Below are 25,223 nucleotides of genomic sequence, written 5' to 3'. Positions count from 1 at the left end.
TCTTCAATAAGTGGTGCTGGGAAAACTGGACAGCTACATGTAAAAGAATGAAATTAGAACATTCCCTAACACCATACACAAAAATAAACTCAAAATGGATTAGAGACCTAAATATAAGATTGGACACTATAAAACTCTTAGGGGGAAATATAGGAAGAACACTCTTTGACAAAAATCACAGCAAGATCTTTTTTGATTCACCTCCTAGAGTAATGGAAATAAAAACAAATGGAACCTAATGAAACTTAAAAGCTTTTGCACAGCAAAGCAAAGTATGAAAAAGACGAAAAGACAACCCTCAGAATGGGAGAAAATATTTGCAAATGAATCAATGGACAACGGATTAATCTCCAAAATATATAAACAGCTCATGCAGCTCAATATTAAAAAAACAAACAACCCAATCCAAAAAACTAAAAATAGAACTACCATATGACCCAGCAATCCCACTACTGGGCATACAATGTTCATTGCAGCACTATTTACAATATCCAGGTCATGGAAGCAACCTGAATGCCCACAGGCAGACGAATGGATAACGAAGATGTGGTACATATATACAATGGAATATTACTCAGCCACGAAAAGGAACGAAATTGGGTCATTTGTAGAGACTGTCATATAGAGTGAAGTAAGTCAGAAAGAGAAAAACAAATATCGTATATTAACACATATATGTGCAACCTAGAAAAATGGTACTGATGAACTGGTTTGCAGGGCAGAAAGACACAGATGTAGAGAACAAACGTATGTACACCAAGGGGGGAAAGCAGGGTGGTGGGTGGGGGGTGTGATGAACTGGGAGATTGGGATTGACATGTATACACTAATATGTATAAAATGGATAACTAATAAGAACCTGCTGTATAAAAAAATAAGTAAAATAAAATTCAAAAATTCAATAAATAAGAATACAGAACAACAGCTGGCAGTGAGGCATTAAGTTTTTCACCTGCTATTGTTTCTGCTCTGACAATTTATTAACCAATAAAGAGCAAAGGGAAACCAAGGACCATATAAATCTGGGACACGCTCTATATGAATCTCCAAAGAGAACATGAATCTTCTCACAGTTCCCAAAACACAAAAAACTTTCTTCAACTATAGACATTTTTACATCACAGGTTTGTGGATTGTTTTATAGATCCTGAGATATGACTTGTATATTGATAATAAAAGAACCTCAGGAAATTCCCTGGTGGTCCAGTGGTTAGGACTCTGCACTTCCAAAGCCAGAGGCCCAGGTTCAATCCCTGGTTGGGGAACTAAGATCCCACAAGCTGCACAGCGTGGCTGAAAAATAAAAATAAAGGAACCTCAGCTTGGCCTGCCTCTGGGTAGCAAAGCTTGGAGGAAGGTCAGCAAACACTGAGCTCTGAGCTGGGGAATCAAGGCCCTCAGTCTGGCTTTGCGGAGGCTGAGCCACCACTGTCAGCCCCCGGGGTGAAGGAGAGAAAACGAGGGGTCTTTTCTTTGTATGCGGCCCTTCCTTGGGCAAAGAAAAACATGATATGAGAGGGCTTCCCTGGTGGCACAGTGGTTGAGAGTCCGCCTGCCGATGCAGGGGACACGGGTTCGTGCCCCGGTCCGGGAAGATCCCACATGCCGCGAAGCGGCTGGGCCCGTGAACCATGGCCGCTGAGCCTGCGCGTCCGGAGCCTGTGCTCCGCAACGGGAGAGGCAACAACAGTGAGAGGCCCGCATACCACCAAAAAAAAAAAAAAAAGAATAATGTGATATAAGAGGCAGAATTACCACCCCCGAACACTTAATATACACGACTTTCCTCAGACCTTAATAACACTGACTCTGTGTGTGTGTACCTGCACACACATGCAAACATGTGCATTTGGGGTCTGGTTTTGTTATTTTGTTAGAAGAAGACTGACAATTTTTCCGGCAATGTGCCCATGACAGAATGCTGGAAGAATGATCTAGCGATCAAATCACACGGCTGCAGACAACTCTGGCCCATTCGAAAACCTGTGAGGTGGATATGCCTCGGGGGCGACAATACCTACAGTTCCAGCCAAATGTTGGGCTCCCCGGAGACCTGAGGAGGATGCTTAGCAGACCTCAGCTTTCAAGAAGCAAAGAGAAGGAGAGAAAGTGGACAACAGGACATAACACCAGTTGGCTTTTCACCAGGCTCTAGGGCCACAATGGGTTAAATAAAGTACAAGTGAAGGGGCCTTTACTAAGAGCTGGTTCTACAGAAACTTTAAGCGGAGGACACCATGACCCTTAAAAGGCTTGACCTGTCCTCAGATCACAGCCCCACGGGCATCGGAGGAAAGATTCACAGTATACGGTCCAGGAAAATATATACTGAGCTAATATGAAAAATCTGCCCAAGTCCTAAGGCTCAGCCAGGTTTGCGATCACTCACCTTTTGTTTGTCCTTAATTGCTCAGTTAATTAGGACAAACACTTTCTAATGTCAGCTCCTCTCCCCACCCCAGGGGTAGGAGAAGCAGCATCTGTCACCAGAGTCCGCAAACCCGGTAAATTGTTAAAGGTGATTTTTTTTAAAAATCAAAAAACAAGAGAGCCATCACCATGGTAACAGTGAACCCAGGAGGCCCGTCTGAAAAGTTCCCGGGAGAAGAACGTACCTCTCAGTTTGTACATCTCCCCGTTGGCAGAGTACACGACCAGCATATGGGGCGCTTCGTCACTCAGGGACACGATGGCGCCGGACAGAGACAGGGCCCCTCGAGGCTTCTGGTGTTTGCTTTGCTCGTTCACAAAATACTGCAGGATACCAGCCTCAAAATCCAGCACAAAGTACCTGTGTGGAGAAACCACAGTGCATCAGTTTTCTCTCCAAGCAAAGAAGAAAAAGAACATAATCCTTAAATTGACATCAAGGCTCCCAATCCAGGATGCTAGAAGCTAAATGTCCCTGCCAGGCACCCACACAAGTCATCCCCGTGTAGGGAGAGAGCACCCAATTCTTAAATCAAAGCAGAACTTGTCATGGCCCCTGGGGCAAGGGCAAGGGCCAGGCCCATTCTGGATTCGGTGCAATGCCCATTCATACGTAAGCCTCAGAATGGTAAAGAAGAGGGAAGCATTGGGACACAGACTCTGGTAACGGGCTCCACGTGACTTCACAGGAACAGCTGAAATTCACACCCCAGAAGCAGCAAGCTGAGCCAGACTCCAGCCAACAGCCTGGGCACTGTATGGGGCCTGAGCTCCAGAGCTGGTCAATCCAGGAACTGGAGGTGCTCACACAGCCCCCTGGGTGAGCACCTCCAGCGGGCCCTTCCATGGATCACTTTTCACACAAAGGGACAAGAATTCCCTCCGCTCTGGGAGGCTGTAATGTCACCGGAGTCTACATTCAGGGTGAAAACAGGGAAACTGCTAGTTGCCTAAATCACTCAAACAAATCTTGGTAGCCGAGTACCTGGCCTGTTTATAGTCACCATCTATCACCAGGAAGCAATCAAGACAACTTCCCCTTCTCCACCAGGACAAATTGTCTTCATGTGAGACCCACATGGCCCCTGGGTCCCAGAGGCTCACCACAGCCCCCTGCTGACTCTCCCAGACTCTCACTTTCTGCTCCACCCATGCTGGCTCACCCAGCTGCCTTCCACCACTTTGCTCATGCTGTTTCCCCCACCTGGAGCAGTTACTTGAAGTGATGCAGATTGTTACCAATCCATGCCATCGAAACTCTTCCCACAACTGGGCTTCGCATCAGCATCCAACTGCACGGTCAGTAGGTTTGTCTCATTAAAGAAAGAGTCCAGACATTGTCTGACACACGTGGCGCACACAAGCCACAATACCAGTCTCAAATCAACCACGGCGCAATTGGGGGGTGGGAGGAAGCAAGTTCTTCATCAGCTTGAGATATACTTGCCGCCCCTGTGGCTAGAACGTGGTTCCCTCCCCTATTTACTGCACGGTAACTTCAGGAACAACTCAGGTGTCATCAACTTGAGAAAGCGTCTCCTGACCAGGTCAAATCTTCCTCCCACAAGCTCTCACTTTGAACTCACCCCTCATGGCCCTGCCCTCATCAGGAGTCTACATTTGCAGGATCATCCGATTCAATGTCTGGCTCCCCCCAGACTCTACGCTGTTCGGAGGCGGACAGTGCCTGACACCTCGCTGATACTCAGTTAATATTTATTCAATGAATGAATGAAAGGGAAAAAACTACCAAATTCCACCCTTTTCAATCCTTGCACCAAAGCAGCTGGGTCACCACTGAGAACCTGCAGAGGCAGTGGAAAATATGTCACACTTTTGAGGGATATAGAGTGATGCTCAACATCGGTCAGATATAAAGCATATGAAGAACTCAGGCAGTTTTCACAGTTTCGATACTAGTTGCACTGCATTCCTTTCAAAGACATAGTATCTTTGCAAAGCTGGATTTTCAGCAGTTGCTGGGTTAACAAGGAAACATCGACAGGGAATAGTAAGATTCCTATTCCTATCTTGATAGATTCCTATCTTGTTGGCACAGATGCCAACAAGATCCCAAGGTTTGAGAGACAAGCTGTGCAGAATCCGCAGGCACACAGTCTATTAACAAGTAATTGCAGTTATTTAATATAGAAACATATTCATAACGTAGAAACATAAACATTTATGTTTATTATTTTTTCAAACGGCCACTGAGTTGTTAGGACATCAATGTACGTGAAGTTGTTTGGAGCTGACTGCTTTAATAATAATTTTTTTAAAAGCTGACTGCTTTCATAATAAATGAAACCGTAGGATTTTTTTTTAACCTCTAAGCACCACGAACCAAGAAAGTTTACAAACTTCTGACCTAATTGATTCTCATAGTAACCAACAGACAGCCATCATTAGTCCCCATTTCACAGGCACGAAGACTCAAAGAAACTCAAAATCTAAGTCCCACTTGCCTGTGTCCAAATCCACACCTGGTTCAGTCCAGCACTCACAAACTCTCCTTCGAGTCTCACGCAAGTCCCCGCCCTTGCTGCTTGCTCCGTGTCACCTCTCCTGTACCCACTTAGGTACTTTATTCTCCAAAGCTTCCTGCTCCAACAGAGCTAGCCGGGCTGAAAGCACCTTTGCCTGGCCACAAAGGTCTCACCTCATCCCCATCCCACAGAGCAGGCGCACCTGACGACCCAGGTCTCAACCCTCCAAAACTCCAATTCCTCTAAGAAACATTAATTATTTGTAACATTCCCAATGTCCTGGCCAAGGCTATTTCTCTTTTTCACCCCTCTCCTTCCCTATCTCTCGAGTCACAATACTAAGGATATACTTCTGGTATCCACGATTAGCATGGATAAATCAAGACACAAAAATGTGCTCCTGCACCAGGACTATTCAAAGTGCGGTTCCTCGCCCAGCAGTATCAACATCACCTGGGAGCTTATTTGAAATGTAAATTCTTGGGCCCCACCCAAGACCTGCTGAATCAGAAACGGATGGGGGTGTGGGGCGGCCAGGAAGCTTCCAGGTGATTCTGATGCAGCTCAAATTTGAGAAGCACTGGCCTAAACTAATAGCTCATCACCAAATCCCTGCCCTCCATTTCCAGGAGACTCAAGCAGAATACATTTCCCAGCTTTCCTCGTAAGGACGTGTGGCCATTTGACTGAGCTGTAGCCAACAGAATGTGAGAAGAAATGCAAGCCAGGCCTGTAACATACAGACAGACAGACAGACGCATGCGCACGTACGTGCGTGCGCACACACACACACAGATTGGAATGGAGACACCCTGCAGGGCACCTCGGGATCCACAACGGGTGTGGCAAAGACACAAGAGGGAAGCAGCCTGGATCCCCGAATTACCACCTGGAAGAGAGTCACCTCATTTCTACATGGATGAGAAAGAAGCTTCTGCTTATTAGGCCACTAAGATCAGTTAAAGAAGCCAGCCTGACAAATTCACAAAAAATCTTTTTTAAATGTCTATTTTCACATCCTTCTACTTGAAATGTGCTCTTCTCCTCCTTTCTGTGATGTGAAGACCAAATTCTGTCGAGAGAAGAGCTGGGGTGATTTCTGAGCCGCCAGTGGTCACATTACTCAAATGCTGACCCTGCCCTTCTCTTTAAGAGTAAATGTTCTCACGAAATTGAGTTATATGTAGTGAGGTGGATGGACCTAGAGTCTGTCATACAGAGTGAAGTAAGTCAGAAAGAGAAAAACAAATACCGTATGCTAACACATATATATGGAATCTAAAAAAAAAAAAAAAAGGAGGTACTGATGAACCTAGTTGCAGGGCAGAAATAAAGAGGTAAACATAGAAAACGGACTTGAGGACATGGGGTGGGAGGGCGAAGCTGGGGCAAAGTGAGAGTAGCAATGACATATACACACTACCGAATGTAAAATAGTTGTCTGGTGGGAAGCAGCAGCATAGCACAGGGAGATCAGTTGGGTGCTTTGTGACCACCTAGAGGGGTGGGATAGGGAGGGTGGGAGGGAGAAGCAAGAGGGAGGGGATATGGGGACATGTGTATGCATATGGCTGATTCACTTTGTTGTGCAACAGAAACTAACACAGTATTGTGAAGCAATTATACTCAAATAAAGTTCTATTAAAAAAAGAGCAGGGCTTCCCTGGTGGCGCAGTGGTTGCGCGTCCGCCTGCCGATGCAGGGGAACCGGGTTCGCGCCCCGGTCTGGGAGGATCCCACATGCCGCGGAGCGGCTGGGCCCGTGAGCCTTGGCCGCTGGGCCTGCGCGTCCGGAGCCTGTGCTCCGCAACGGGAGAGGCCGCAACAGTGTGAGGCCCGCATACCACAAAAAAAAAAAAAAAAAAAAAAAAAAAAAAAAGGAGCAAATGTTTTCCACGTGACCTATATTTAATGTCATGGTGACTGCAACTGTGCAGACACGGCTCCTGGCAAATCACAGCATGAAGAGCAAGAATCCGTACAAGTGTAGGGAAGGAGCCTCGGCTCCAACTACAGCATTCTGTGTCTCCAGCCGCCCCTGCACCCCCCAAACCGCTCTGGCAGAGCAGCAGTGTCCCCCATCCATAAACATGCCTCCTTTACACAGCAGGAAGCAGGAAAGGTAGCGCATAATCTGAACAGGCTTCAAGGAAAAGGCAAGAGCAAGTTGCCCTCAACTCCCTTGCCCAACCCCCTTTCTGCTCTGCCCACTCATCAACCAGGCCCCCATCAGCCTTCCCCGCTCCCAGAAGCAGCTTCACAAACGCATCCTGCTCAGACCACCCATATATTTGCAAAGGGCACTGTTAAGAAGCTGGTACCAAGAAATGAATTGAATACTGGGGGTTTTTTTCAATAAGGATGACGGAATAACCAGTTGAGGTCACATTATGCAGAATATGGGAACACATTAATGATTTTTCACATTACCTATTTCAAAATGACATCTTAATTCTAAACCCCTGCCTCAGGCAGAAAAAAAACTTATTTCCACTGCTTCCTAAAATAGTTTTAATGCAAATGCACAGGTTTGAATCATGTGCACTAAGCAAAGTCATCAATAATTTACTCCTTTTCTAAAGACAGTTAAAAATTCGATCGTATTTGGAAGGAAGTGAAAGGAGGATATCTGATTAAATTACAACAGACTAAACAAAGTGTTCTTTCAGGATGGTCTTTGAAAGTTGATTTAGATTCGGTCACATGCAGGTAGGAGCTGTCCACGCAGCACTAAGAAGGGCATTGCCTATGGGTCACATCCCCTGGGAGGAAAGAAATCACATTTGGTTTCCCACAGGGTCAGGGCTCTGTCAGGCACTGCTGGTTGAAGCTTGCTGCTGTATCTGAAACTCATAGCTTTCATTCTAAATGGAAAAGTTAACCGTATTTCTGGATGAGTCTTCATTAAATGAGGTTCAAACGCCAGATAAAATCCTGAAACATTCTTTAAGGTTTTTCCCTCTGGAGAAATGAATAAGATGAACCTAATTCCTAGTGGGTTCTTTTCTAATTAGCATCTCGAGCTTTAGTTTGCAACTTGACTAATGTGCAGGCGAACTTAACTGTATACGGAGGGAACATATTTTATGGACTATGTTAACAGACCAAAGAGGGTGCTGAGAGAGAAAAGAGAGAAAGAGGGGAGACATCAAACCAACCCGTGAAAAGAGCCATCAGTCCCGATCAGGCCAGCTTTGGGGTGGCAGCCTCGCCCCATCCCAAAGCTGGGACCCACGGCAAGTGGCAGGCCTGCCTCAGAAGGGCTGAGGACAGGCCACTGCTTCGAAAACAACACGTGAGCACGTGCACAGACCTAGACACACCCGCATGCACACGCACTCACATGCGCATACACATTCACGCTCACTTGAGCAGGCCTACACACAAAGTAGCTGCCCTTACCCATCACTGCTCTCCAAGCCTTGCCTCGCTGAGGGTCATTTGTCAACACCTGTAGCCTTTTAATTCCCACCCCCACCTGCCTGACATAGTTTCATGAAGGTTCAACTTCAGGATCTAGAAGTTGAAAACCAGACATATTTACTTTGAGAAGGTGGAGGCATACCAATGGCCATTAGCATCCAGTCAGGAGCAGAAAAATAAAGGGAAAGGATTGGGGGGATGAGGGGAGGAACATGGGGGAACCAGTTCATTAATGCCAAGAAGCAGAAGGTACAAGCAAACAACAAGAGGGTTACAAAGAGGAAAAAAATGCAGTGAAAAAAAAAAAATCTTTCGAACAGGAACCTTGCCAGACAGGCTGCTGCTGACAAAAAGCTAAATCATTTCATCTAAACTTAAAAGTGAAAATTAAAGCAAGAGGAAAGGGCTTGAGAAGGGAGGTGATGGCCAGGCGCGTGATGCCTGAGCAGACACCTTTTATACCCACGGTACTACTTCCAGGAGGGAGTCAGGACCCCTCCCATTCTCCGTGGGGCTCCACCGCTCGCTCCACTCCAGGCACGAGGCCCCGTCCACCACCCTTCACGCGCGAAAGCGGACCAAGCCCCCAGCTCGCGCAGGCGTTTTTCCTGTTGGGATCTGCCGCACCTTCCCAGGCCCTCTATTTTCTTTCTTCTTTCCCCCCAGCCCCCACAGTATTTATTAACTATTTATCAAGAGAAGCTATTCTTGGTGGGAATGTAAATTGATACAGCCACTATGGAGAACAGTATGGAGGTTCCTTAAAAAACTAAAAACAGAACTACCATATGACCCAGCAATCCCACTACTGGGCATATACCCTGAGAAAACCATCATTCAAAAAGAGTCATGTACCACAACGTTCATTGCAGCTCTATTTACAATAGCCAGGACATGGAAGCAACCTAAGTGTCCATCGACAGATGAATGGATAAAGAAGATGTGGCACATATATACAATGGAATATTACTCAGCCATAAAAAGAAACAAAACTGAGTTATTTGTAGTGAGGTGGATGGAACTAGAGATTGTCATACAGAGTGAAGTAAGTCAGAAAGAGAAAAACAAATACCGTATGCTAACACATATATATGGAATCTAAGAAAAAAAAAAGGTCATGAAGAACCTAGGTAAGAACCTAGGGGCAGGACAGGAATAAAGACAGGAGCAGATGTAGAGAATGGACTTGAGGACACAGGGAGGGAGAAGGGTAAGCTGGGATGAAGTGAGAGAGTGGCATGGACATATATACACTACCAAATGTAAAACAGATAGCTAGTGGGAAGCAGCCGCATAGCACAGGGAGATCAGCTCGGTGCTTTGTGACCACCTAGAGGGGTGGGATAGGGAGGGTAGGAGGGAGATGCAAGAGGGAAGAGATATGGGGATATATGTATATGTATAGCTGATTCACTTTGTTATAAAGCAGAAACTAACATACCATTGTAAAGCAATTATACTCCCAATAAGGATGTTAAAAGAAAAAAAAAAAAGAAAGAAGGTATTCTTTAGCCCAAATATTCACACTTCATAGTTCAGGAACACAGCTCAGTGACAAACTTCCATGGAACTCAACCCAAAGAAATTCTTTACATTCCAAAATCACTTTGCACTCTGAAAGATGCCAGCCTTCTTCACCGCCTCAAACTCTTTCACGGATTCATAATTTCTGAAGAAATCTGCATATGCCAGGCCCTCTGTCTTCTGAGAAGGTCCTTCTGGAGGCCACCTGTGCCTTGTCCTGACCATGACAACAGTGACCTTTGTTCTTCAGCTAAAGACCCTTCTCTGAGTTGGGTGACTGACTGCCTAACTGTTCCAGAATCCCAGTCCACACGCCAGCAACACACCAAAATGGCCGCGGCTTGGTCCTGCCGGCCTGGGGCGTCCTGCTCTCCCCACAATCCCAGGGAGGCCTTGCCCGGTGCAGGCACTACACACCCGTATTCCAGGTTTCACCTGCCTTCCAATTCCCTCTTGCCCACAACCACCCGAAATAGCACCATTTCTGAGATCTAGTATCACCACGTTTCTAAAACTTCCAACCTATTGCTTATAGAAAATAAAAACTCAAGGAAAATCAGCAAAGCAAAGCATACTCACTTGTGAAGGGAGGTGGATTTCAAATTGTGAGTGTATTTACCTAAGTTTACCTTAAGTCTTCAAAAGGACTATCAGCTGCTGATCATTGATTGAACACGTCTCATCTTCAGAGATGAGTGTAGCAAAGTTCTCCCCAGAGTTACTTCCATGGAGCTGCCTGTCTCACATAAGAGAGGGTGTCTCTGCCTCTCCAGGTGGGCCTATGACACGTTGGTCACTGTGGTCTCCTTACCTCAGAAGGGTTCACACTCAAAACCCTAGAGTTTCTGGCTTGAGAAAGAAGGATAAATCTTCCAGAATTTCTCTCATGATAACCAAACTTCCTGGAGAGGATAGACGATGGATCCTGGCATCAAAACCTCACAACAGGGCTTCCCTGGTGGCGCAGTGGTTGAGAGTCCGCCTGCCGATGCAGGGGACGCGGGTTCGTGCCCCGGTCCGGGAGGATCCCACATGCTGCGGAGCGGCTGGGCCCGTGAGCCATGGCCGCTGAGCCTGCGCGTCCGGAGCCTGTGCTCCGCAACGGCACAGGCCCGCATACCGCAAAAAAAAAAAAAAAAAAAAAAAAAAAAAAAACTCACAACAAGGTTCCAAGGCACAGCACCTTCAGGCAACCTCGATCCCAGCCAAGTGTTAAAGTCTGGAATCCTCTCAACACATGAAATTGGGGCGATGGCGAGAGAAATGCAGAGAGGCCTTCTTACATCTCTCAGCTCCCTACTATTCAACCTGTCATCAGAGACTTCCACAACTGCCACCACCCCCCACCAAAAGCACTAAGTGAGAGACTCCAACACACTCCAGAAAGTACTAAACTGTCAGAGGGCCCTAAGGCACATCACCAACTCAGGGATAAATATACTCTGTCACATAACTCAGCCATTATTAAAAATATCCAGGCATTCAATACAAGTTCAACCTCAAATATATCAGAAAAATGTCATGTACTATGGCCTGTCTATAGCATAACCATTATGCTGGTCTTCAGATGTCTTAAAAATATATAAACTGAACCACTGATAAAAATGATTGCTAATGTTTACAGAGCACTTTCTATGTGTCACGCATTTGTTCTGCCATATTATCTCATTTACGCCTCCCAGCAGTCCTAGGAAGTAGATGTGACCATAACCTCTTTCTACAGATGAAAATTTCAAGCGCAGAAAGGTAAAAAAACATGCTCAAGATCTTACGGAGAGGAAGTTATGGGGTAGACTTTAACCAGGGAATCTAGCTTTACAGGCCACGGCTCAAAACTGTTAAGATACCCTGTGTTTATTAAAATACCGTTTTCACTACAAAGATACAAAAACATAGGGTCAAAACGGACAGACAGATAAGAAAAAAAAAATTAAACACAATCAGATTGGGAGATTTTTAGAATTCTCCTTTCGCCCAGAGTTGGACAGATATGCAGAAAACAAAAGGGGATATATAGATTCAAAACAATATATTCCCAAGTTTTATTTTAAATGTTACAAATAATTACAGACTCCAGTGAAAAATATAACTTGTTTTTAGATGTGCATGGAACATTTTCCAAAATGTTGTCTAAAAAAACATCAAACATCTAAAAGTAGAAATTTTATAGGGCACAATGTTTGCACCTCATAGCAGAATAACATCTGACATGTTAAAGACTTAAAAAAAAATAAACTAATAGTATTAGTTTTAATAATATATTCACATATAACTATATCACATTATATATTAGTAATAGGAGAAAATATGGGTGGATATTTTTAAACAGTTAGGGTGGGGAGGGCACCATAAGAAGAGATTGCAAAACCATAAAGAAAAGTATTGACACATATTTCTAAATTTAAAAAAATCTCCAGCTAAAAATAATCCATAAATAAAATTAAAAGACAACCAATAAAGCAGAGTTTTAAAAAAGAATACTGAAGTGTCTTGCCTTCTAAAAAGAATGTTTTTTTACAGTTTGGGTTACTTCCTCCTGCTTCTGAATCAGCCTGGAAGCTTGCTAAAAATGTGGATTCCTGACTCCCAGACCATACTTAGAGAATCAGAATCTTTGTGGCTGAGATCAGGAAATCAGGAAAATGAATTTCAAAGTTTGCCTAGATCATCCAAGTAGAAAAACCAGTGCAAAATCGAGTCAGGATAAAACCTTAGAGTGTTACTCACACCCTGTTTTTTTTCTGGTCGTTCAAGCTTTTACCCCTAAGCATTCATTCAACAAACATCTCAGCACTATGGGCCCACGCAACCAAGCGGAATATATTATTTAAGCGTGAGCTGACCTCATTTTGTCTTCGTCTGAAAGAGCCAAAGCCCTGCTCCTAAATCACCACAGCTCAGGCAGTAGGTATCTTGGCTCTGTTACGTTGGAAGTATTTTTGAGAAAGATTTAAAGAAAAGTTACGAAGTCACCAGGCCTGGAGTTCCTGTATAATTGGATCATCAACTAGCATCACGTAGGCGCCCACCTGCACAGAACAGCCCCAGGACCAGCCCAAGTGAAGCACCTGAAGATTAAGGGCCACCAGCCCGAGTGGCTGCTGCCTTGGGAACCGCCTCACCTGACAAAGGACCAGCACAAGTCACAGTGAACTCTTAACACAAGATTTGATGTACTGCGCTTGGATTTGATCTATCATGAGACTCTATCTGCTTTTAAAGACCAGGTGATTTAATAACAGGAGCAAGAACTGAGAGCTTTCTAACACAAGTTAGTACAGGCTCTCAGAATATTGCCCCGTCACCTTCTGAACTCCTATTAACTCTTAGGTTTCCAAGGACATTAGGTAAGAACTTCAACTACTACTTTAACTAAACTGTAAAATATCGAGACCCATCTTAACGCTCACAATTCATTTTCATTCTTGCCATCAACAACACATGGAACTTACCTGGGAATCCTTGAGATGGGCCGAGTCTTGAATCAAGTCTCTGCCTATCACTAAAAGCTTCAACATATACATCAAGTCACAGTGAAAAGGATTCCGATCCTGGCTAAAGCCCCGGGACAAAGACGAGTGGGCAGCCCAGGCCTGGTACCCACCAAAATGAAGAGAGATGAGAAGGTGGCCTGTGGAGACCAGGGAAGCAGTTAGGATCAGAAGCAGGCCCCTAGGCTCAGCTATTCTGCCCCAAATATCCAACCAAGTCAGACCCTAAGCCCCACTGTCCCTGGATCAGAGCGTCCTTTATTTTTCCCTATGGGTTACACAGCATATAGGAAAGAGGTGTGATCTGGCAGCAAGAGGCCTGACTAGACCTGTGGTTTTCACACATTTGCTGCATCAGAATCACCTGGAACCTTGTTAAGACGCAAGTCCCTGTGCCCCTCCCCCAGATTCAGGAGGTATGGATGGAGCCAGAGAACTCTAGCAAGTTCCCATTTGATGCTGATGCTGCAGGTAGGACCACGCTTTGAGAGCCACTGAATTCTCACTTTTGTGACCTTGGCCACGGTACTTATCCACTCTGAGCCTCGATGCCCCTGTCTGCAAAAGCACAAAGCTGGCTCATTCTCTTTGGAACCAGTCCACCATCGCTGTGCCTCAAGGTCTGTCTGGCTATAAAACAAGAACTTCCAGAAGTCCACATCACATTTCTGAATGCAGACAGTGAGTCGGATCCAATGCTCACATAGCATTGTATCAGCAACAGCAGTTTAGATAATTGACTACAAAGCCAACAAGACAGAACTTAAAACACGAGCCAGTGTTGGCTCTTTTTTGGAGGTGCCATGGCAATATTATTTGGCAAGGTTCTCAGTGTGGTCAGCTGTACCATGTTCTGTGATTTGGATAAAGGATTGTGGATACATTTACTCATTCTATGGTTAAACAAAAGAGAATCTACATAAGCCCAGCTATTTTTAAAGAATTTAGCTTTGGTTCCAAAACTAAATTTTATTTCCAAGAATTCCCTCGTTTCTTTAAAAAAAAATTTTTTTAACTGAGTACCAACCTTGCTAGGCACTATATGCTAAATGTTAAAAATATATGGGGTGGGGGGCCAACAAGGTCCCTGATCTGATGGGGGCTTGGAAAAATGATGCCAACAGACAATAAAATATTTACAAAAATAAACGTATGACGATAGCTGTGCTGAGTCTCATTTCTCAAGACAAAATGTCCATGAACTGGTGAACGGATAAACAAACTGTGTTACATCCATACAATGGAGTACTATTTAGCAATAAAAAGAACACAGTACTGATACATGCTACATGGGTGAGCCTCAGAAATATGATTGCTACATGAAAGAAACCAGATGCAAAAATATTATATATTGTATGATTTCATTTATATGAAGCGTCCAGAAAAGGGAAATTTATAGAGACAAAATGCAGATGAGTGTCTGTCTGGGGCTGAGGATGGGAACAGTATTAACTACACACTGGCTAGAGGAAATTATTTTTGCTGATAGGAATGTTCTCAAACTGGATTTTGGTGATAGTTGCACAGCTATATAAATTAACTAAAAATTACTGAACTGTACACTTACAATGGGTCTATTTTATGGTGTGTAAATTATACCTTAATAAAGGTGTTTTTTAAAAACTTCGGCAATCCTGGCAATAGCCTAGACCAGGGTGGAGGTGACAGAATCACTGCAGGGGTACAATTGACAAGACCTGATAGTGAACTGGGAGTTCCGTTTGGGGACTGTTGCACTTCACACGCCTTGAAAACTTCCAAAAGGTGTTGACTAGCAATTGGATGAATGGATTTGGAACCCAGAGAAGGTCTGAGCTGGAGATATAAAGATGAAATCATCTAAAAATAAGTAGCCATGGAAGCCATAGCCATGGGTGAGATTGCACAGAAAGAGAATACAGGGAGGAGAAGCGGGGGCAGGGATGAGGGGGCCCAGGATCAAGACGTGAGGAACTACAACATTAAACAGGAAAAGAGGCGGACAGAACAAGACAGAGAGGTAGGAGGAAAACCAGAACCCCAGAAAGAGAACCTTCACAAAGGCAGGAGTAATCATCTGTGTCAAAGCTAACGAAATGTCAGTAAGACAGGAACTGAAACATGTCTTCTTTGTGACCATACAGGATCTATTTGTATATTTAAAGATTCATGGATTTCCATGACCCTAAGTTTATTGTGAAGCAAATCAGTTCCTGTTGGTGTGCAAGCCCAAGAGAAAAGAACTTCTCTTTTCTTCCAAACATGTACTGAGTCCACCAGCTGTTTCCCAATACTCATGTTCCATTTTTACTGGAAATAGTGGAAAGATGGATCTCTGGGTTGAAACCAGGGGCTGCAACCTCAGCTCTAGCTAGGATTAGCTTGTGGTCTGAAACCAAGTATAGTGGAGACAGCTGACTACCTACCTACCCAACCTACCAAATATCCATTGTCTCTCTCAAATCAAGAGAACTCCAATTTTTATCTGGGCCAATACGTGATGCCAGAATACATTTCCCTACCTTCCTTTCAGCTAGATGTGGTCATCTGACTAAGTTCTAGCTCATGAAGAACAGTGATGGATTAGATCCCTTCCCCTCCTCTACCTGCTTTTTTGGAAGGTAGATGTGATGGCTGGAATTCCAACGCTCCTTTTGGACTTTGAGGACATGGCCACACCCTAGGGATGATGAAGCAGAAAGTAAGAAGGAGCATGGGTCTCTGAAATCTGTGGAACCCCCAAACCAACCCTGCAAAGCTTATGCAAAAAAGCATGCATGTACAATGGAATATTACTCAGCCATAAGAAAAGAATGAAATAATGCCATTTGCAGCAACATGGATGGACCTAGAGATGATCATACTAAGTGAAGTAAGTCAGACAGACAAAGACAAATATCATATGATATTGCTTATAGGTGGAATCTAAAAATAAAAGATGCAAATGAATCTATTTACAAAACAGAAATAGACCCACAGACATAGAAAACAAACTTATGGTTACCAAAGGGGAAAGGGGGGAGAGATAAATTAGGAGTTTGGATTAACACACACACACTACTAGATATAAAATAGATAAACAACAAGGACCTATACTATATAGCACAGGGAACTAGACTCAATATTTTATAATAACCTATAAGGGAAAAGAATATGAAAAAGAATATATATATGTATGTATGTATAACTGAATCACTGTGCTGTACACCTGCTACTAACACAATATTGTAAATCAACTGTACTTCAATTAAAAAATAAGTAAATAAAAAATAAACAAGAAGGATCTAAAGGTTAACAGCAACAAAAAAATCCCTGCCTTTATCTCATGGTCCTTCTATGGAGGAGAGGAGGGAAGGTGGAAAAGACAATACTTGCTCAGATTGGCCTAACCCTCTGAGGTAGGTATCATTACTACACCTTTCTAACCATGAAGAAACAGAGAGGGGCTCTCTTTTACCAGAGTCACACAGCCCATAGGCAGTAGAGACAACGTGAGCCCAGGCAATCTGCCCCTAACCCCTGCACCATCCTGCCTGTCTCAGAAAGCTGTGAGCCCACTAAATCTCCCCCCTCAGGACAAGGCGCCTCAGCCTTCAAGCATCTTCTAAGCAGAGGTGTGGGGCGGGAGAACGCGCTGGTCAGGAAATGTCAACTACTCAGACTTCAGGTCAGAGGTGGGATGTCTGCTCAAACCAGTGAACTCAGCTGCCCAGTGGCAATTTCTCCTCTATGGATTCTGCAGGCAGCTAACACCGAGGAGATGGGGAGGAGAGGAGATGAAAGGGGAAAATCCAAACAGGACCGTCTAAAGAATTCTCACCAGGGCTGATGGGCTTCACCCCAGAAAGATCAGCATCTTGCCTCTTGCGGCCACCGTGGACAGCTGGCTCACTCACTCTCTCCCTGGTCCTCCAGGAAACAGAACACTCAGCAGGAGCATTGCAGCTCCCCCGCCTATGGATCTCAGGGCTGGAGAGGAAGGACAGGGCAGGCCTGGCAACTAGTCCCAGGCACTAATGCAAGAATAAGCCGAGATGACAGATGGGCAGATCAGATCAGCTCAGCTCAGGTTGCCACCAAGGGCCCTGGAAAAATACATTCCCAAAGGGAAATCGCATGCTGGCTAGCTCTACCTGGCACGTCATTAAACTAACCTGAAAGGGTCCAACATACCAAAAATGCTGCCCAAAACAAGATTAAAGTCTCAACTGTTCCTCCAACACTTGCTCTGAGGCCTCCATGCAACACGATCCACCACGACCAAAACACCAGGGCCAAAACAAAGCCACCCTGAGGTCGCCGGGTCCTCCTGGGAGCTGTGGACACAGCACGCTCTCTGCGGACACAGAATCCTGAGCGAGGACACAGAGGTCCAAGTGTCCACACATGCCCACTCTCCACAGGGAGCCTGAGTCAAAATCATTTCCAACCTGGTCTGACCTTGTCAAGATCTGCGCCTGGGAAAGCCGCTGGTGTTTTGCCACTGAGCTCAAGGAAACATGGAACCTCCCCAATTTTCTGGGGAAGAGGAGGTGTCAGCGAGTGGATAGAATTCCCAGTTTTGAGGTTTTTCTCGAAAGAATTTTTCTAGACACAACTACCAACATGTCTCTAGTGGCCACGAAACAAATGAACACACAACAAAGCAATCAGGTAAGAAAAGTATCTACCTCAAAGGACTTTTTTGAGAATTAAATAAGTTATTATTTGTAAAATGCTTAGAACAGTGTCTGGCACACTGCTAGCAATATATATATTCCACATATTACACATATATAAACAATATATATATGCAAATATTTCTCAAATAACATATTGAGGAGATACTTAGCAATTACCCTTAAAAAAATCCTGTGGTTTTTTTTTTTTCATTTTACAATTAAGGAAAGAGCTTTTATCTTATTATTTTTGTTGTTAGGAATAGCAGGTTATGGAATTGAATTTACTATATTCTAGTTGCTGAGCTAACAGCTCTGTGACATAGATCTTATTTCTATTCTACCAATAAAGAAACAATATGCAGAAAGGAATCCTGGTCTTATTTTTTCAGGGGCATGTGTCTGTGATCTTGTACTGGATACACACCAGTTGTGACTCCCAACTCCCCAAGTCACATGACGACAGCAAACCTGTCAACATGTCAGAGTGAGTGGCATTCCACAAAGAGCACCACGTCCAATAGCCTAATGGCTGCTCATCTCAATAATGAGATTTAGGAGGATGAAGATTAGTAAATATCAACTGAATCCCAAACATCAACGGTATTTTCCAAATCTGATTTGAAATGTCCACTACACCATCTCCAGAACAAACATCTAACCCTCTTAGCAAGACAGTTCAGCATTTCTTGCCAAGAAACTGTCACTTGATTCGCCATTCTGACTCTTCCCATCCCTCAAAGAGGGGGAAACGGGAAAGAGAGGAATGAAGAGATGTGTGTTCTCCACAGACAGGGACGGTCCAGCCTGAATTCTGAGCACGGGTGGCCACTGTTCGACCTTATTAATCTCCTCTCCTGTGGAGGCAACATGAGTTTGGGGGCTCCCCACTAAGCTGTGTGGTATTTCAAGAATGCACCGCAGACAGTGCACTAAAAGACGTAAATATCAAGGACTGGCAGCATGGCAACTATTTCGTTTGCCTGGTCAGTTACTTGCCACTTCAGTTTGCAGAGCAAGAGCAAACAAAACAGTCCACTTCACAAAAAGCTAATCTCCTTTCAGTTGATTCTTCAAGTTTCTCATACCCTCCCCCAACCATCTCTTAAATTGTTTTTCATAAAATATATATGACCTGCCTGCTCCTACCACTCCCAGCCAGAATTCATCTCTCTTTCATCAACCCTCCCGCAGCCGACTGTTGGAGCTGGAAAAGTGGGAAATCGCTTGGCTTCCTATTATCATTATTACTGTTATTATTATCATCATCATCACCATCATCAGTTACACGACTATCTCTGCCACCTAAGCTGGAAACTCCTTTGGGGCCATGTCACTTGATTAAGAATCCCTCTGGGCTGGGCACAGTACCTCGCATATGAAGGTGGCAAATACAAGTTCCCTGATAGACCAAGGTGAAGGTCAGTAAACAAAAACGTGTCCTTTCATTATCATCATTTATTGTCCTCATTTACCTATTATCACCACCATCACAATCAGAATAGAAACCTCTCTAAAGGGCTTCCCTGGTGGCGCAGTGGTTGAGAGTCCACCTGCCAATGCAGGAGACAGGGGTTCGTGCCCCGGTCCGGGAAGATCCCACATGCCGCGGAGCAGCTGGGCCCGTGAGCCATGGCCGCTGAGCCTGCGCGTCCGGAGCCTGTGCTCCGCAACGGGAGAGGCCACAGCAGAGGGAGGCCCGCATACCACAAAAAAAAAAGAAAGCTCTCTAAAGCCAAAACTATTCTCCATCACCAAGAATATTTTTAGTACCCTATGAATACGCCTGAGACTCCACACCAGGATGGGCAACTTTGCTTTTGTGAAATCTCAAGTCATTGACTCTGCATCTTACCCAGTGTACTTATCCCTGATTAAAGACCAGCCAGTCAGCAGAATAATCAATCCCCAACCATTCAGGACCTAGTTCATCCATCTGGGGACCACCCTGAGTCCCCAGTCCCCTCCCCCACTGGCCACTCCTCTCTGAACGGGAAGAAAAGAGAACCAGGTTGGCTCCACGCAGCTGACCACGAGCAGATTGGATTCGACTTTCAGGGATAAGAAAGGCTGCACCTGATGGTGACAATGATGGTGTTAGGTCATCCATGGCTAACAGAGAACTCCCTGAAGTTAAACTTGATTTTGAAGAATCGTCACTCAGGTCATTGAAGACAGCATACCTGCCAAACCCACTTCTGTAGATTTTATATCAAGAGAACTTTGATGGCTCTGGGAAGCTGAACATTTCCCCGGCCCTCTGGAGAATCAGGGAAACTACACAGCCTGCCTCTGAATTACTGATGTCATAATTTATTGAAAGGTCTCCATTAGGTCATAGGTCACACCCCGGATGTAATGCCAGGTACCCACTCAAGGGTCTGTGACTAGGAGTAAAAGCAACATGGAGCCAATGGTTCCCGAGCATCTGTGGTGCAAGGGTCCTGTGGCCCCGGAACCCAACCAGCACCCAGCACACCCAACACTCATCTGAGTCCTTATTTCATCATCTTATAAAATGCAGAGATATTCTTCACTCCATTGTATGCAAATGAAACCTAAGGCTGGTAAATTTAAGTGACTTTCCTGTTATCTCTCAGCTACTTTGTAAAAGGACTGGCTATTTGAACTTCTTTCTGGTCCATGGTTTATTTCATTAAATGATAAGGTTTCCTAAACTTAGGTTTACTTACATTCACTACCAGGCGTCCTTCTAGATGCTGGGGAAAGAGCAGTAAACAAAACAAATAACTCCTGCCTCATGGAGCTCTAGTGGGAGGACAGAAATTACAGACATTTAAGCAAATATGTTAAGTGTCCGTGAGCGCTTTAGAAAAAAATAAAACAATACAGTGTCAGAAAGTGAAAAAAGGCTGCCACTTGGAGCATTCTAACGTCACCAGGTCAGAGAAGGCCTGTCTATACGCGGAGGATTTGAGCCGAGACCAGAAGGAAGAAGGTGAGGTGTGCCGGCTGAAGGAAATACTGTGTTCCAGGCAATAAGTACAGTTTCAGAGGTGGGAGCAGGCTGGGCATGCTGGAAAAGATCAGGAGAAAGGACCGTGTAACAGGAGCAGATGAGTGAGGGGGCAAGTGATGGTAGCTGACTTGCGAGACAGCCAGGAGCCAGATCACGCAGGGCCTTGCAGACTGCGGTAAGGACCTCCGATTTTACTCCAGATACGAGGGGAGGCTTCTGGAGGGCTCTGACGCTAGAGGACCACTCCAGAACGATGCTCAAGTGGGTGGTTGGAGAAGCGGGGAGGTCTGATAAGAGCTAACTGCAATAGTCCAGGCAGAGATTTACGCCAGCAGATAACATGTAACGTGTATACATAAGTAACATAGAATTTTCCAGCACAGCTAAAACAGTCACCCCGTTCTCCTCCACCTGTAGCCTGATAACTTGTTCATCTATCAGCTGACTCAGAGGCAGGATGGCCAGCCTTGGGCGTGGGCGCAGTGCGTTTCCACTGTAAATGGCCTAGTTGTATTGACTGTGGTTCATGGGTGAGGATGAGGTTAAGGAAGGAACCAGCATTGACTTTGGTTTCTATTATTTTAAGATGTTTGCTTGCCTCTACACAGTCTGTGTGATTCTCTGGATTGTGGCCATCAATTCCCTGATGGAACAGTCCATTCCCATAGGCTAGGATGTGTTTTAAGTACTGGAGGATATTGATCTCTGATAGGTGATGGGGACACTTTGGGGCAAAGAGGTGGAAGAGAAGACGGACAGCTCCCCTCAGGCACTGCACGCAGCTTGGCTCTCCCTTAACTCGTGATCTGTAACCAACAAGAAACCTTGAAATCACTTCTCCAACAGCATCCATCAGAGACAGGGGCCTGGTCAACAGCCATCCAATAACACTGACTGTAGCTCACTGGAGAGAAGTCTCACTTAGCTTAGAACGAGGTCTCTTGAAAGAATAAAACCTTACCACACAGCTGTATGGCTATTGGCACAACTGACGCCATCTTGGCCCGTGTGGCTCCCCCTGTTCTCTGCTGACCCTACCCAGGACTGTACTGCGCAGTAAATCGCCTCTCTGTTTTCAGAGCCTTTGTAGTTAATAGTTAATAGATAGTGTTTAATAATCATTAGGACCAGGTGGCCTCCATGCTCTGTTAGTCCCCGAACAATGATGAAGACCTTCGCTGACATTCCAGGCACCCACGGAACCAGTTACCCATTCAAAAACTTGACTTAGGAAGGTACATCCTGTTTCTGAGCACCCACCCCCATACCCTAGGTTAACTATAAAACTGTCCCAGTGTCCCCTTGGAGGTGTGGAGTGCAGCTGCGAACACTTCTGGGTCACTGTCTGCCCGATTCCGCTCCTGTAAGTTACCCTCTAATAAACTGGTCCATTGATTACATGGAGTTGCCTGCCTCATTTTTCCATCTCAAGATACCTTCCCAGTTCAGAGGGCATTTTTCATTCCTTCCATCCTCCAACAATAGCATCAGGATTCTTAATGATGTTAATTTTCGTTTTTATAGACTGAGCTACAGGAACCCTCCCTAGAGGCTGATGAAGAAAGTAACCTGAGGGCTCATGTGGCCTCCTCAGGTGGCAGGGCCTGGCCTCTGGTGGTCTCTCAAAGCTTTGTTTCTACAGTCACTCTCCTTTATACTAAAGGCATACATCCTCTTATCACCAAGACCTCTGGTTTCTAACCAGTGTTCTCTACCAAGGGAAATATGTCGGCATTCAGCCAGAACACCCTCCTGATTTGGTTTCTGGTCTTGTGCATTGTTTTCTGAGGCACCTGGAGATTAGTCCTGGGAAAGAGAACAAGATAATGGAAAATAAAAGATTCCATTAACTCGATGACTCTTGCGGCTAATGAAAGCTATGGCTGGTGCAGCTCAAGGTTAAAAATAAAAAAGGAGAGCGGAGGGGGACTGCTCACTAATCCACCTCCTCTCAGCAAGTTATTTCATTAGCGAAAAAATGCAAATGACATTCCTACAGTGACTCACTGACTCAGCAGAGCCACTGTGGGTACCCAGCAATTTCTGGTCAAATGGGCGCTGTGATTCCACAGACCCTCAGTGTCCACGTCAGCTCTTCTTCCCAGGCCATTCTCCACATGCTGGGCAACTCTGCCACCTGTGAACCTCACATCCATCTCCCTGAATGGCTGCCACTCTGAGTAGCAGCTTCGAAACCAACCACCTAACATCCTTTAAAAAAAAAAAAAAATCTGAGAAGTTGGAGGCACTGAAAAGCAAAGTCCAAGAAAACCAAGCGTCCGCTGCCCTGGAGAGGTGAGGACAACCAATAGCATCGTTAACTCCCTGGTCTTTCAATACAGGGACACGTGCTCCAGGAAGGGACAAGGCAATTGCAGAATTCAGAGGCCAGGACTCCAGGGACACTCCCCACTCCGCTGTTCTTGGCAAACAGAATGTGAGCTGGATCAGTACTGTTGAAATATCGCTCGGTCTTCCACTGCAAAATGTCCCTTCCTTCAACTGCATCCCTAAGTCTCCCAAGCCTTACCAATATTTATAGCATGCTTCTTTTACCTTCCACTTCAATTTAATCTACTTCATAAATTAAAGGGTTCCTATTTCCTTTATTCCAATCATTCTGTAAGCCAGCAGGCCCTTATTTCAAACACAGACCAGAATAAAATGTTCTTAATCAAAGATTATTTCAAGGTCTGCCACACTTGGGCTATTACTTTGATTCTTTGCATCACAATGGTACAGCCTTTCAGGACACCAAAGCAGGGTTCATATTAAATGCAACACCCACTGGGAACTCGGCTAATGCCCCGCCTGCTTCAGCCTTCAGATCTGTAAGGACACTCACAGCTGACACTCAGGGCCAATGGCAGAGGCCCTAGAACAGGAGTTGCAAACTTTTTCTGGAAAGGTCCCAAAAGTCAATATTTTAAGCTCAGTGGGCCACAAAGTCTCTGCCTTAACTACTCAACTCTGCTAATGGAGCACAAAAGTACCCATAGACAAATGTAAATTGGTGCAGCCACTATGGAGAACACTATTGAGGTTCCTTAAAAAACTAAAAATAGAGTTACCATATGATGCAGCCATCCCACTCCTGGGCACATATCTGGAGGAAACTCTAATTCTAAAGATACACGCACCCCCAACGTTCATTTGCAGCACTATTTACAACAGCCAAGACATGGAAGCAACCTAAGTGTCCATCGACAGACAAATGGATAAAGAAGGTGTGGTACATATAAACAACGGAATATTAATCAACCATAAAAAGGAATGAAACTGGGTCATTTGTAGAGACGTGGATGGACCTAGAGATTGTCATACAGACTGAAGTAAGTCAGAAAGAGAAAAACAAATATCATATATTAACGCATACATGTGGAATCTAGAAAAATGGTACAGATGAACCTGTTTGCAAGGCAGAAATAGAGACACAGACATAGAGAACAAATGTATGGACACCAAGGGGGGAAAGTGGAGGTGGGATGAATTGGGAGATTGGGATTGACATATATACATTAACTAATATGTATAAAATAGTTAACTAATGAGAACCCGCTGTAGAGCACAGGGAACTCCACTTCGCTGTACAGTAGAAACTAACACAACATTGTAAAACAACTATATCCCAATTTAAAAAAAAATTTTAAGTAAATCAAATAAAATTTAAAAATAGTGAGTGACAACTGATGTACACTTCAATCCAACAAGAATTTTAATATCATATGGGTTAATATATCCTAGACTACGTGCTTCTAATTTATAACCAAGTAGATCAGGGGACTTAAACAACAGCCATGGAGCCCATACAGGCCTTTGTAAACCAAGTCAGAAGGTGGAAATGGCCACATGAGTACAAATTTTATAAAAACAAATAAATAGAAAGGCAAAATCAAACAGTTCAGTCTCTCTGTGCATGTATAAATTCAGGCTATCTTAGACCACAACCTAGCTTAGAAAACTTAGAAAACTGACTAGACAACATTTACATACATAAAACTCTGAAGAGTTTAGTTGTTCTAGACAAGAAGCAATCATTCAGCACCCAAATGTGTACCATGTAGTTCTATGCCCCAGACCCTGTCACATTTCTACCCACCGAAATCTAGGGGAATGGAAAGATTCTCATATACTTGGAAAATTAAGAATGAAGCAGAGGGCTTCCCTGGTGTCACAGTGGTTGAGAGTCCGCCTGCCAATGCAGGGGACGCGGGTTCGTGCCCCGGTCCAGGAAGATCCCACATGCCGCGGA

The 25,223-nt window shown here is 44.7% G+C and overlaps 1 protein-coding gene and 1 non-coding gene across 7 annotated transcripts in view; one reads left to right on the top strand and one right to left on the bottom strand.

The window, feature by feature from the left end:
- OSBPL10 (oxysterol binding protein like 10) overlaps window positions 1-25,223 on the bottom strand; it is a 439,127-nt gene that overhangs the window by 241,051 nt on the left and 172,853 nt on the right. For all 6 annotated transcript variants that reach the window (XM_028478813.2, XM_055079565.1, XM_024116487.3 and 3 more), the window contains one exon: window positions 2,616-2,791. In XM_028478813.2, the coding sequence (XP_028334614.1) occupies window positions 2,616-2,661 (46 nt within the window). In that variant the 5' untranslated portion in view covers window positions 2,662-2,791. The remainder of the gene's footprint in view (window positions 1-2,615; window positions 2,792-25,223) is intronic.
- Window positions 1,193-1,265, top strand: TRNAW-CCA (transfer RNA tryptophan (anticodon CCA)). The gene has a single exon. It is a non-coding gene; the product is annotated as a tRNA-Trp (tRNA).

Source organism: Physeter macrocephalus, chromosome 18, assembly GCF_002837175.3.
Source record: "Physeter macrocephalus isolate SW-GA chromosome 18, ASM283717v5, whole genome shotgun sequence".
NCBI lineage: Eukaryota > Metazoa > Chordata > Mammalia > Artiodactyla > Physeteridae > Physeter > Physeter macrocephalus.
The sequence above is the reverse complement of the archived record's forward strand: the minus strand, read 5'-3'. Positions and strand labels throughout refer to the sequence as shown.